This window comes from Somniosus microcephalus, chromosome 14 (assembly GCF_052327205.1).
Source record: "Somniosus microcephalus isolate GS21.2 chromosome 14, FLI_Smic_1.0, whole genome shotgun sequence".
In the NCBI taxonomy this organism is placed as follows: Eukaryota; Metazoa; Chordata; class Chondrichthyes; order Squaliformes; family Somniosidae; genus Somniosus; species Somniosus microcephalus.
In genome coordinates, this window is record NC_141000.1 from 95,928,505 (window position 1) to 95,940,938 (window position 12,434).

The 12,434-nt window shown below is 38.5% G+C and overlaps 2 protein-coding genes across 13 annotated transcripts in view; one reads left to right on the forward strand and one right to left on the reverse strand.

The window, feature by feature from the left end:
• cmss1 (cms1 ribosomal small subunit homolog) overlaps nucleotides 1–12,434 on the reverse strand; it is a 394,620-nt gene that overhangs the window by 173,619 nt on the left and 208,567 nt on the right. For all 11 annotated transcript variants that reach the window (XM_086007001.1, XM_086007000.1, XM_086006997.1 and 8 more), the window contains one exon: nucleotides 4,956–5,030. In XM_086007001.1, the coding sequence (XP_085863127.1) occupies nucleotides 4,956–5,030 (75 nt within the window). The remainder of the gene's footprint in view (nucleotides 1–4,955; nucleotides 5,031–12,434) is intronic.
• Nucleotides 1–12,434, forward strand: part of filip1l (filamin A interacting protein 1-like) — a 279,316-nt gene that overhangs the window by 126,676 nt on the left and 140,206 nt on the right. Inside the window, exons 2-4 of one of the 2 annotated variants that reach the window (XM_086006991.1) lie at nucleotides 4,373–4,642; nucleotides 6,932–7,105; nucleotides 10,847–11,025. In XM_086006991.1, the coding sequence (XP_085863117.1) occupies nucleotides 4,379–4,642; nucleotides 6,932–7,105; nucleotides 10,847–11,025 (617 nt within the window). In that variant the 5' untranslated portion in view covers nucleotides 4,373–4,378. Of the gene's footprint in view, nucleotides 1–4,372; nucleotides 4,643–6,931; nucleotides 7,106–10,846; nucleotides 11,026–12,434 lie in introns of those variants that run through there. The other variant, XM_086006992.1, reaches the window with a different exon arrangement.

A 12,434-nucleotide genomic window follows, 5' to 3' on the forward strand; every position in this document is an offset into this window, starting at 1 on the left:
CCTTTCTCCCAATTCCATCCCCATTCCTAACTGCTAGCTCAAGCTAAACTAGACAACATGCAAACTCAATGTCTTGTTCAACCTTAAGCTAAACTTCAAGTCCCATTTCCAATCTATTAGTAAGACTGTCTACATTAACCTCTTCAACATTGTCCTTCCTTTGCTCACTTCCTGTCCCACATTAAGATCAGCTTTGCCCATCATCACTGTCCTTCCCAATCTTAACTGGCTTCCTAATCCCCAATGCACTGAAGTTAAAACTTTGCCTTTGTTTACAAATCCCTCCATGATCTTGCACTCCCCAACTCTGTAGTCACCTCCAGCCCTGCTAGCCTCTCACTATGCATTCTATGCAACTCCAACTTCCGACACTCCTCTTTTGGAAGCACAGCCTTCATCCATCTCAGTAGTACTCTCTGGAACTCCCTCACTGAACCTCTTTGCTCCTGTGTAAATACAGCGGGGTATTTCAGTACATTAACAATGCTATAATATAAATTGTCATTGTGCAACCTCCACATATAAATAGGAGCATACTATGGTAGTACAAAATTGGCAGCGTAATTCTGAGGAACTTACATCATCAGATTGGCTGGGAGTGCAGAAGCACTAAAGTGCTCATCACGAGCTGTCAAGCCAACTGTAAAAATTCCAGGTTGAGCTCAGGAACCCTATCCAGTAGGTTTGGTATTTTCTCCCATTCTTGAATTTCCTCCCTTGTGGGCAACAGCTCAAGATGCGGTATAATTTAATTGGCACTGACCATTCCTCATTTATGACTCTGAACAGTGAATGTTAGAAAGCTATTCAACTGTGGGAGCATCACAGCCAGGCTAATTCTGTTCTCCTTGTGTGTCCACATGGATCCATGCTAGCAGGGTCAATGCATAATGGTCAGGAACATAAAATACAGGCTGATTTTCTTCATCCCGAAACACTGAAACCAATTAAAGCACTAGTACTGTCACCCAAGTTGAGATTAACAAATTCAGCACAGATCGGAGATGTACAAATTCATAAAAGATACAACACATAAACAGGCCATTTGGACCAATCAGTCCATGTCAGCGTTTACCCTCCATGCAAGGAAATAGCTCTCATCACAGTTATCAACTCTTGTTTCCATATCCCCACAACACATTTTCCTTGACTTTCCTGGGATGTACAAATGTCATATACTTCGTGAAGTATTTACACAGAGTAGTGATACATAACAGTAGAGATATCTTACCATGAACCAAATTAAAACATTTTAAAAGGTGCAGGTGTTCAGTCTTATACGAATTTAAACAAATCAGGTGAAATACTCATAAATTTAATGGAATGGGCTTTTTAGGTATCTATAATTTGAAATTGCCAGTGTATCTATAGCCAGAGTATACATGCTATTTTTAATACTGTAAATAGTTAAATGTCCAATTTCTCCTCATTAATCTTATACCAACTTTATCTCAAAAGCTCTGGCTCTATGAGAAGTGAAGCGCACCGAACAAACTACTAGTTTATATGTAGGCGAGGGGCATAGCTGGACAGATTCAAAGTGAGAGAGTTGGGGGGAAAAGTAGCACTGTTTCTTCTTTTTGTTTGTATTAAGATTTCCATGTCCCACTGTCAAAATGTACATGCCGTTAGTACTGACAAATGCTGAAATGGGCTGAATGTTTTTTTTCTCCCCAAAATTAAAACCGTCTATATTAGCTATGGATGAAGATTAAAGCCATAAAAATAAATATAAACTAGAGTTAGAAATGTGCCAAATCCAAATAAAGATGCTAATATTACACATTTATTCTGGATGAGTCATCCAATTAGGGAATTAAGGTTTTCAATCATACCTTCGGTCATTTTAGTAGCTGCAGTGGAACAAATTGAACTGGATATTATAAAACTGAACTGACACCAATGCATTCTCTGCTAATATATCTGGAGCTCTTCAATGGGCACAGGCAACTTTGTACGGCTATACAATTTTAACCTTTACCCCGTTGAACAAACTATGAAGTTATCAGGGATTGCTGAGTGCTTAGTATTCTTAATTTTCAACTAGTTTTTTTGTTCATTTAAACCCCAAAATTAAGGAGAAATTAAGCAATGGGAGCAGAGGTGGGGACGGCGGCGAGGAGGGGAGATCAGTGCTACATTTTTCAGAAACAAGTCTATTAATATTGTGGTGAAAATATATATTTTTAAATAATTAGAAAATTGATCCAGAAATTTAGCAATAAAAAATAACCAGGGCAGAGACATATTTTTGGAGGGAAGTAGAGGGAGTTTTACCCTGCATCTAACTATCATATACCTAAATGATGCCAACATTTGTGTCCAAAATGGAAACTGCTTAATTCCCTATCACTAACATCCCTCATCTTGATAGATATGAAACTTAAAAAAATTCAGAAAGTTATTCATTAAAAACAGAAAACAAGGAAGCTTATGAATGCCTAATGTTTAAAACAATGGAGAAATGTACCATTTCATGTCCAGAATAATACGGACTATTTATTAATAAATCTGAAGTAAAACACAACAATCACTGATGAATCATGTTATATGTTATCAAAACCTGAAGCGCAGATACAGTTGGTGCCCTCTGGCACAAAAATGGACCGAGTCCAGAATAGAATCTCCACATAAACTTGAGACTATTGAAAATGGCCAAAGATACCAGGATCGATTTCAACATTATTATTTGGTTTGAAACAGAGTCTGAAAAACTAGAATACTTTTCTTTTATCCAATATATTTAATAAAGTAAGCCCTCTAAATAACTGATTTTATTCTGGTATTTTGCTGTGGGAAGCAATTGGCAAATCTTTTGACAGTCCAACAAACTTTATTTTGATTTAAGAATGGTTGGAGGGGATGGGGTGGAAGCAAAAGGACACTCTAAGTTACTTGACCCTTATGGATAGTATATGTTGTGAAAACTAAGGGAATTTATTAGATTGTGAATACCATTTAGTGGCTGTGACCTCATGAAATATGCCATCCAACCTATATGTAGCAGAGGAGATCTTGTAAATGTCTCACATTCATACTTGGAGAAATATAATAAAAAGAGAACAGAATGGGGTGCGGGATGGAATAAATCTAACTCTGGAAGCTCTTAGTGATCACTTCTGGGCACCAGAAGAACATAAGAAATAGGAGCAGGAATAAGCCACTTGGTCCCTCGAGCCTGCTCCGCCATTCAATAAGATCATGGCTGATCTAGGGCTCAAAGCTACTTCCCAGCCCGCTTCCCATAACCCTTCACTCCCTTATCTCGCAAACATTTGTCTAACTCCACTTTAAATGTATTTAATGACTCAGCCTCCACAGCTCTCTGGGGCAGAGAATTCCACAATTTTACGACGCTCTGAAAGAAGAAGTTCCTCCTCATATCAGTTCTAAAAGGGCGACTCTTTGTTCTGAGACTGTGCCCCCGAGTTCTAGATTTCCCCATGAGGGGAAACATCCTCTCTGCATCTACCCTGTCGAGCCCCCTCAGTATCTTATATGTTTCGATAAGATCACCTCTCATTCTTCTAAATTCCAATGAGTATAGGCCCAGCCTGCTCAACCTTTCCTCATAAGTCAAACCCCTCATCTCTGGAATGAACCCAGTGAATCGTCTCGGAACTGCCTCCAATGCAAGTATATCCTTCCTTAAATAAGGAGACCAAAATTGTATGCAGTACTCAAGGTATGGTCTCACCAATACCTTGTACAGTTGTAGCAGGACTTCCCTGCTTTTATACTCCAACCCCCTTGAAATAAAGGCCAACATTCCATTTGCCTTTTTGATTACTTGCTGTACCTGCATGCTAACTTTTTGTGTTTCATGCACAAGGACCCCCCAGGTCCCTCTGAACTGTAGCATTTTGTAATCTCTCTCCATTTAAATAATAGTTTGCTTTTTTATTTTTCCTGCCAAAGTGGATAACCTCGCACTTTCCCACATTATACTCCATCTGCCAAATGTTTGCCCACTCACCTAGCCTGTCTATATCCCTTTGCAGATTCTTTGAGTCCTCTGCACAACTTGCTTTCCCACCCATCTTTGTATCATCCGCAAACTTGGCTACATTACACTCGGTCCCTTTATCCAAGTCATTAATGTCCAAGTCCAAACTGTTATCCAGATCCCAACTGAAAAAATGTTGGACTGACAATTTGATTTGTAGTGGTGGTCACAGCCTTTCCTATTCTGTTTCTGCTTTGTGTCAATAGTTTTAAAATAGTAAAACTATTTGATTACCTTAAATTGAGACTGCTCTATTTACTGGCAGCGATACATTTAGAGTTTAGATCCTGCTAATTGTTGCAATTAGAATACTGATGATTTAAATAACTTCATTTAAAAAAACAACTGTGTTTTAAACTGTTTCAGTTGGAAATGCGCTCAAGAAGCAACAGCCTGGAAAGCTCATCCAAAAATAAAAGGTTGCATCAAAGAGCAAGGTCACGTCATCGAAATTCTGAAAGGGACGAGTTATGCTCAGGAGCAATTAAAATGAACAATCAAAGAGAAAGAGACTATATGGAAGAGTCGGGGACTGTGTTGCGAAACCATAAAACAAAGACGTCATCCAAAAAACATGAAGATCTTTCTCGAGATGACCTGTTGTTCCTGCTCAGTGTACTTGAAGGTGAATTAGAGGTTGGTAATCTGCATTACCTGTAACATTTCAAAAGGTTTGATCTGAGAATAAATGCTTTGCTTGTCATGAATTTGATTGAGTAGTGTAAAAAAAACGCAAGAGACAAGATTAAGGCTAGGTTGAGTCAGTGATTATATGAGAATAATTCCATAGTGGGTTTAGATGAAGAGATAAACCACAAGAGCAAAGCTCAGTAGCTTATCATCATCAGAACCCCAAAACTTGACATTATTTTCAGTGTGATCACTTCTATTTATACATTTAAACATCTAAGCAGCTATGTCAGTTGGAATATTGAAAATTAAGTCTCACCTGCTGTTGCCTTAGGCTTCTGAGCGGCTGCCTGGAGAAGACTTCCCTCCACACTGGTGGGTGTGATGGTCAATGCTGCAAGGCAGAACACACAATGGGTGAAAATGCTCACAGTAAAAGATTACTGCTACAATATTGTATTGACAGACTGAAGTGTGAACAGCATGAAAGGGCAGTTGAAATTAAAATTCATCAAGCTTTCTATGTAATAGCTCAAGAACATCATTAATTACAAGCTTTTTGACAAAAGCTATTTATTATTATTGATTTCAACAAATTAGGGGTAATTATTTTTTAGTGGAAAGACATTTCTATAGGTAGTTTCTTAAGGTATATACTTTCACATACACAGGATATATTAAAATTTTACTTATGAGTTCCTTCTTAGGACTGTGCCACAAAGCTTCAGGGCAGAACTTGAATTGTGTATAAGTCACAACCACAGCTAGTTCAAAAAAAAAGCAGATTTCCCATTAAATTTGAGATTTCAAAAATACTTGTACCAAAATTAAGCTTACTTTTTTACCGTTTTATCTGATAACATCACCATTAGATTACATATTTCTCCCAGCAAGATTAAACTGGCCATTTGCTTTGTAATCGGCCTGCAATGTCAACATCAGCATCATTTAGAACATATCCACCCAATACAGAAAATAAGAAATATTTGAATGAGAAAGAGCCAATTGGTCCATGAAGCCTATTGCTTCCACAGTACACATGAGATTTTCTCCATCACAAACTCTCCCCACCCGAAATCTTTATTTTTCTTCCTAACCCCTGTGAATTAAATATATTTATTAGTATCTCTGTAAATATAAAGCTTCTTTCTCAACAACAGCAACTTGTGTTTATATAGCACCTTTAACGTAGTAAACCGTCCCAAGGCGCTGCACAGGAGTATTTTAAGACAAAAAAATTTGACACCGAGCCACTCAAGGAGAAATTAGGGCAGGTGACCAAAAGCTTGGTCAAATGGCCACCAAAGGTTGAGCGATTATAATCAGGGATGCTCAAGAGGGCAGAATTAAAGGAATGCAGATATCTCGGGGGGGTTGTGGGGCTGAAGGAGATTACAGAGATAGGAAGGGGCGAGGCCTTGGAGGGATTTTAAAACAAGGATGAGAATTTTGAAATCAAGGCGTTGCTTAACCAGGAGCCAATGTAGGTCAGCGAGTGCAGGGGAGATGGGCGAACGGGACTTGGTGCAAGTTAGGTGCTAATCCTTTTGAAAGTATTGATTGACACAGAATTAACTACTTTTCTGGTAGTTTTTGGAGCTTCGGTTGATTGTTTTAGTCTATGCCTCATTTTACCAATTTCTGTTTTCCTCAGTTTCTGAGTTCTTTAAAATTACATTTTGTGTATTATTTTCTTCTCAATTTCTGTCAACTTGTATCCATGTACACAGCCTAAGTTAGTTGTACAACACTCTGCTCTACAGAAAAACTGTTTTCAATTCTGGTCAGTTTCCTACAGAGAACAGAACTAAATTTAAACCCAAAATTCCAAACCACAGGGTTAAGAAAAAAAACGACAAAAGAAAAAAAAGGCTAACAGGACTGAAAAATAAAAGAATTGAGTACGTACTGAGATCAACAGAGCGAGTGTACCAGTTGCACTGGGATGTACGCTGACCTTTATGTTTTAGACAGCTCAAAAATGATTTTGCAAACATGGAACAGTTACAGTGTTCAACATTTAGTCCAAATTTGCATCGGCCTATCCCACTCCGTAAAATGAGAAATAAGCACAATTTCTTAAGGGATTTCAAATGATGAAAAGCCACAGCTTTCATTTCATCTGACACAGTAATGCTTAATTTGACATTATAACGGGAGAGAACTTATTTTCATACTAGCTTATCCCTAATACATGTGAGCATGCAAGAAAATCTTTTTCAATGTACAGTATTCTCCATAAATCAACAGGTGGCATAGTATGCGAGTGCATCATGTTGTGTGGATTTGTTTTAGGCCCGAGATGAAGTTATAACTGTGCTAAAAGCGGAGAAAATTGACTTGGCACTTCTGGAAGCACAGTATGGCTTTGTTATGCCAAAGAAGGTGCTACAAGCTCTCCAACGGGACACAATCCAAACAAAAACAGACTCACTGCAGGAGGACATCTATGAAAAACCAATGGTCGAGGTACGTGGTTTATGCAATGCAATCTATAAAGTTTTGCTAGTGATCTCAAATTATATGCCAAATTATAAGCAAAAGGCCAGAACTTTCATTGTTAGAAAATTTAATGTGAAACTTTGTAATCTCTTCCTCTCCCCTAACCAAATAAGCAAAGCACTTGAATCCCAATCAGGGACTGTGGGTTTCGTGTCCTCCACATGCCAGGTTGCTATTTTCATTGGCAAATCCCATCAACTCTTGGCCAAGCAATTGGATGCAGTACAAAGTGGAAGTGAAGTACTCCATCTACAGGGACATAGAAAATAACAGACACCACCCCATTAAATGGTGTTTCCTGCCAATCATAGAGCATAATTAAAACTAGAAGTCTAAAGCCAGACCACCCTACGCTTGTGGTATAGGTAGCGAATGACATCACTGGAGAGAAAATTAGTTTTTTTTTCCAATACCCACTATGGCCCTCTATATTGCCAGTGTTTCTTTTCCTATTATGGATCGTATAGTTGTCACAAGAACAAGCATAAAGTGTAGTGCAATAATGTGGTATGTCTCTACAAGAAAAATACACTGCACAGTTTCTAAAACGTCTAGAAGCTGGAAGATTCATGTCCCAAATAGGCATGCATACCATGTTTTGCTACAGCCTACTTCAATGTGGGCATGAATCATTCCTAATTTGTACAATATATATTTTGTATAATAAATAACCTTTTCTAGATCTAAGAAGGTATAAAATTTTGGAATAGGAGCTTTGAAAAAGAGGTCTTTCAATTTGATCCTTGCTCATGAGATTAGAAGTTTAAGTACCTATTCTAATATTTGACTCGATTACATTTCTATTATGATTTTTTTAAAGATAGCTGCAAAACCAACAGCAAAAGTAGAGTTTAAAGTACTGTATATATTTCATTATATTCTGCACTAGCTTCAAAGACAGATTTCTATTTAGGAACATTACATTGTGCTGGGCTTCTCAGGCTTACTGATTCAGCTAAAGATCCTCCTTTTATTGTTATGTTAGTATGTTGTTATTAATAACTTATGAACATAACAACTTAAGACGTAGGAGCAGGAGTAGGTCATTTGGCCCCTCAAGCCATTCAATAAGATCATGGCTGATCTGATCTTGGCCTTAACTCCACTTCCCTGCTCGCTCCCCATAACCCTCGACTCCCTTATTGTTCAAAGTTCTGTCTCTCTCCACCTTAAATATATTCAATGACCCAGCCTCCACAGCTCTCTGGGGAAGAGAATTCCAAAGATTCACGACCCTCAGAGAAGAAATTTCTCCTCGTTTCCGATTTAAAAGGGTGCCCCCTTATTCTGAAATTATGCCCCCTAGTTCTAGATTCCCCCACGAGGGGAAACATCCTCTCTGCATTTACCCTGTCAATAAGATCACCTCTCATTCTTCTAAACTCCAATGAGTATAGGCCCAACCTGCTCAACCTTTCTTCATAAGATAATCACTTCATCTCCGGAATCAACCTCGTGAACCTTCTCTGAACTGCCTCCAATGCAAGTATATCCTTCCTTAAACAAGGAGATCAAAACTGTATGCAGTACTCCAGGTGTGGTCTCACCAATGCCCTGTATAGTTGTAACAGGACTACCCTACATTTATACTCCATTCCCTTTGCAATAAAGGCCAACACTCCATTTGCCTTCATAATTACTTGCTGTACCTGCATGCTAACTTTTTGTGATTCATGTCCAAGGACCCCCAGATCCCTCTGTACCTCAGCATTTTGTAATCTCTCCACATTTAAATAATTTGCTTTTTTATTTTTCCTACCAAAGTGGATAAGCTTGCATTTTTTTCCCACATTAAACTCCATCTGCCAGATTTTCGCCCACTCACTTAGCCTATCTATATCTCTTTGGAGATTCTTTGTGTCCTCCACACAACTTGCTTTCCCACCTATCTTTGTTTCATCAGCAAATTTGGCTACATTACACTCAGTCCCTTCATCCAAGTCATTAATATAGATTGTAAATAGTTGAGGTTCTGGGAAACATCGAGGGTATTTGATTAAGTCAAGATAAATGATTCTAAGAACAGCTGGTCCTTTTTGGGCCAGACTGTAACAGATTCCAACACTGAGCGCCCAGATATCACAGACACACCTATTTTCAAGGGAACCTTCCAGTTAATTTGAGATGTAAATAAAAATCAATTAAAAATTGGGTTTTAAAATGGGACATCAAAAAGAAATTCGGTCTGCATTAAGGTTAGGAGATATTCCTCAGCTTTCCATTATAATGACTGGTCATTAGAAATACTCAGACTGCTTCTCTTATTAGTGCACAACCTGTTCATGCGTTTGTTTACAATTTTCTTCCTTCTTTTCTTAAAGACCACAGTTTTAATGGATGCTGGCAGCTCTTTGGTCTCTCACCCAAGCGGTTATTCCTCATGCAGGAGCCGAAGCAATTACTGTGGGCTATTTGACCAAAGGGTCATGTGACAAACATGTACAATTTCTAGCAAAGGTCATTGTATAACAATCAGGAGCACAAAGCTTGGCTGATTTGCTCCTCCCTAGGCCAACCCCATAATTTTTAAATCCAATCACTGAAGTTTATCGAAGCGAGAAGAAAAACTCTGTTGTGGCAGAGTCCTTTCTCAGCAGACACAAGTACTTCATCTTGGAATCACCTGGCTGCTTGGGGTCAGTTATTTTCTTCACCTATCCCATTGTTCCAGGACTACGGGTTGATTCTCTTTACAAATGATATTGAGGCCATCTGGGTTTAAATCCCCATTTACGATTAGGGAATTTATTTATTTTAAACAACAGATAAATTTTTAAAAAGCAACTAACTTGCATTCGAAAATAAATCTGAATATAAATAGCCTTAATACTACTTTTGAAATAACTGAATCGTATCTATATATTTTTTAAATCTCCTCATGGCAGATGGGAATTCAAATCTCCAAAAGCTTTAGCGGTTTCTGAGGCAGGTTGCAAAATGAATTCCTAAACCTGCCATAGAATGCAATGACAAATAATGAGTAGGCAGTCAAAGGCTTTGGAATTGGAGTGTTCATCTATCTAGAAGGAATTACAGCTCAGCAAAAATCCCTTCTCCGCTGCAATAAATTTCTTGTAATGTTTAAAAATATAGCCTCCAAAAATCCATGGGCTGTGATCCCAGCAGTTACACTGAGATCACACTCACTGATGCTCCTCAGCTCTGACCCTGAGTGAGTCAGTAGAAGAGCACAATCTCCATGGGGACAATCGGCACCCACACCACTAAAGATGCATCTCGAGCTCCCACTTGCCCCATGTAGCCAGAAAATCTGGCACCTGTCCACCTTTACCAAGAGTCTATTGATTGCTCATTTGAGCCTCTATGTAGTCCCAGTCTTCAGAGGACCATTGACTAGATCCTCTGGTTCCACTGGGCTCCCACCTCAGTGTGCTGGCCTCCAGTCCTACACAGGGTCTTGACTAAGCTGGAGAAACGGGAAGCGGGAGTCTCTGCCCCGACATTATTGGTCTTGTAAGTGGCACCCCAAGCAAAGCCACCCAAGAAATGCCAGAATTATTGGCGACCCAGTGGAACTGGGTCCCTGCCATTTTCTGGTGGGTTACACCTGAGTTAAGGCAGGACTCCAGTGGAACCCGCAAGGAAAATTTGGCCGTAATTATTTATTTTTCACTAATTATGTTTGCGAACAAATAATTCCCAGTTTTTAAAGGTACATAATAGAACATAATTTTGCTCTATATGCAGCTTGACAAATTAGTTGAAAAACAGAAAGAGACTCACAGACGGATGTTAGAGCAACTTCTCCTGGTAGAAAGATCTCACAAACAGACAATAGATGAATTGGAGGATGAGAAAACGAAGCATGTGGACTACATGGAAAAGAGTGATGAATTCACCAACCTCCTTGAACAAGAACGTGAACGGTACGTTAGGAAATGTATACTCACCCCCCCCCCCCCCCGTGTCAAATACTGATATCGAGTGTCTCCGAGTGCTGGGAAATATCCGAATACAGGACAAATGTAGCAAGTTTTCAAAATATTGAATAGGATCTTATAGCCACTGCTAACAATCCTTCTGGACTAGATTTGAGCTACTTTCATCCCATTTGTGGGTGCTATAAGTAAATTCAACAACAGAACCAAGGAAAGGCTTTTTGCAGAAGAGATGTCAAACTTTATCAAAACGCAGTTTCAAAAATCCCAGCAAACCTAGGTCATGATTCACGAAATTTCCAAAAAATTCAATTTCTGGGACAAAAATAAATGGTATGGTAGAAATTCTGATTGGCATGTAGAGATCCTTTACTGTGCATGCAATTTTCACACAAGTATTATCCTATTTGTTTTAAATTGGTTAATGGCTGTTTAAATAGGGATACAGTGTAGGTGTGTTAAGCGTTCGTACTTGAATTGCTGATTGGAATGTCTGAACAGGAGTATAACTATACTTATATTTGGTCTGCAGAAATATTTTGAAAATGGTACTTCACATGAGATTCCCATATTGAAATTCAATATTTTTAAAATTCAGAGCAAGGCGCATGTAATGCGGTCTCCAAAATTAAGGTTCCCCAACTGAACTTGATATTGACATTTCTGTATCAGGAGCTAACTGTGGAGAAATGATGATTATGTGTTGAAAGGTCACTTCAACGCAAGAAACCTTACTCCATTTAATAAGCTCTCTGATCCATATACCCATATGCAAAATTAGGCAGTCTTGCAGTTAGCTATGAAGGGTGACGATCAATTAACTCAAATAATCTTATTTTAAAATCATATATCTTCAAAATTAAAATACAGTAATGTTTAAGAGGTTTGTTACTTTAATGAGTTGCTCAAACTAAAAGTTAAAATTTGATATTATACAATTTTTAAACATAGGTGGCCCTCTGACTGGGATTGACAGGAAAGCTTACATAAATGATGCTAGTCTATAATTAGTACCACGAGAGTGCTTGGAAAAACAGTAATGTGCTGAATGAAAAGAAGGTTAAGCCCTTCTTTAACAGATCAGCAACATCACCAGTAATGTTTGGTGAGCTAATAGTTTGGATGTGAATGTCCGTAAAGGGATGAGTCATTGGATGTTGGGTTTTCAAAATAATACAATTTTATTGATAATAGCATTTTACATCTTGAGCTTTTAATTCAGAATGGAGAAATTCAATCTTATGGTCCAGTATGGGTCAAAACCTCACACCATCTTGGGGACATCAAAGTAGCAGGAGAACATGGCAGTTTACTACAACAGTTCCTATGATCAGAGCTAGCAGAAACTTCTACACATCTACAGGCCAGCATTTATCCCTTTAAACTTTGTTGGGCCT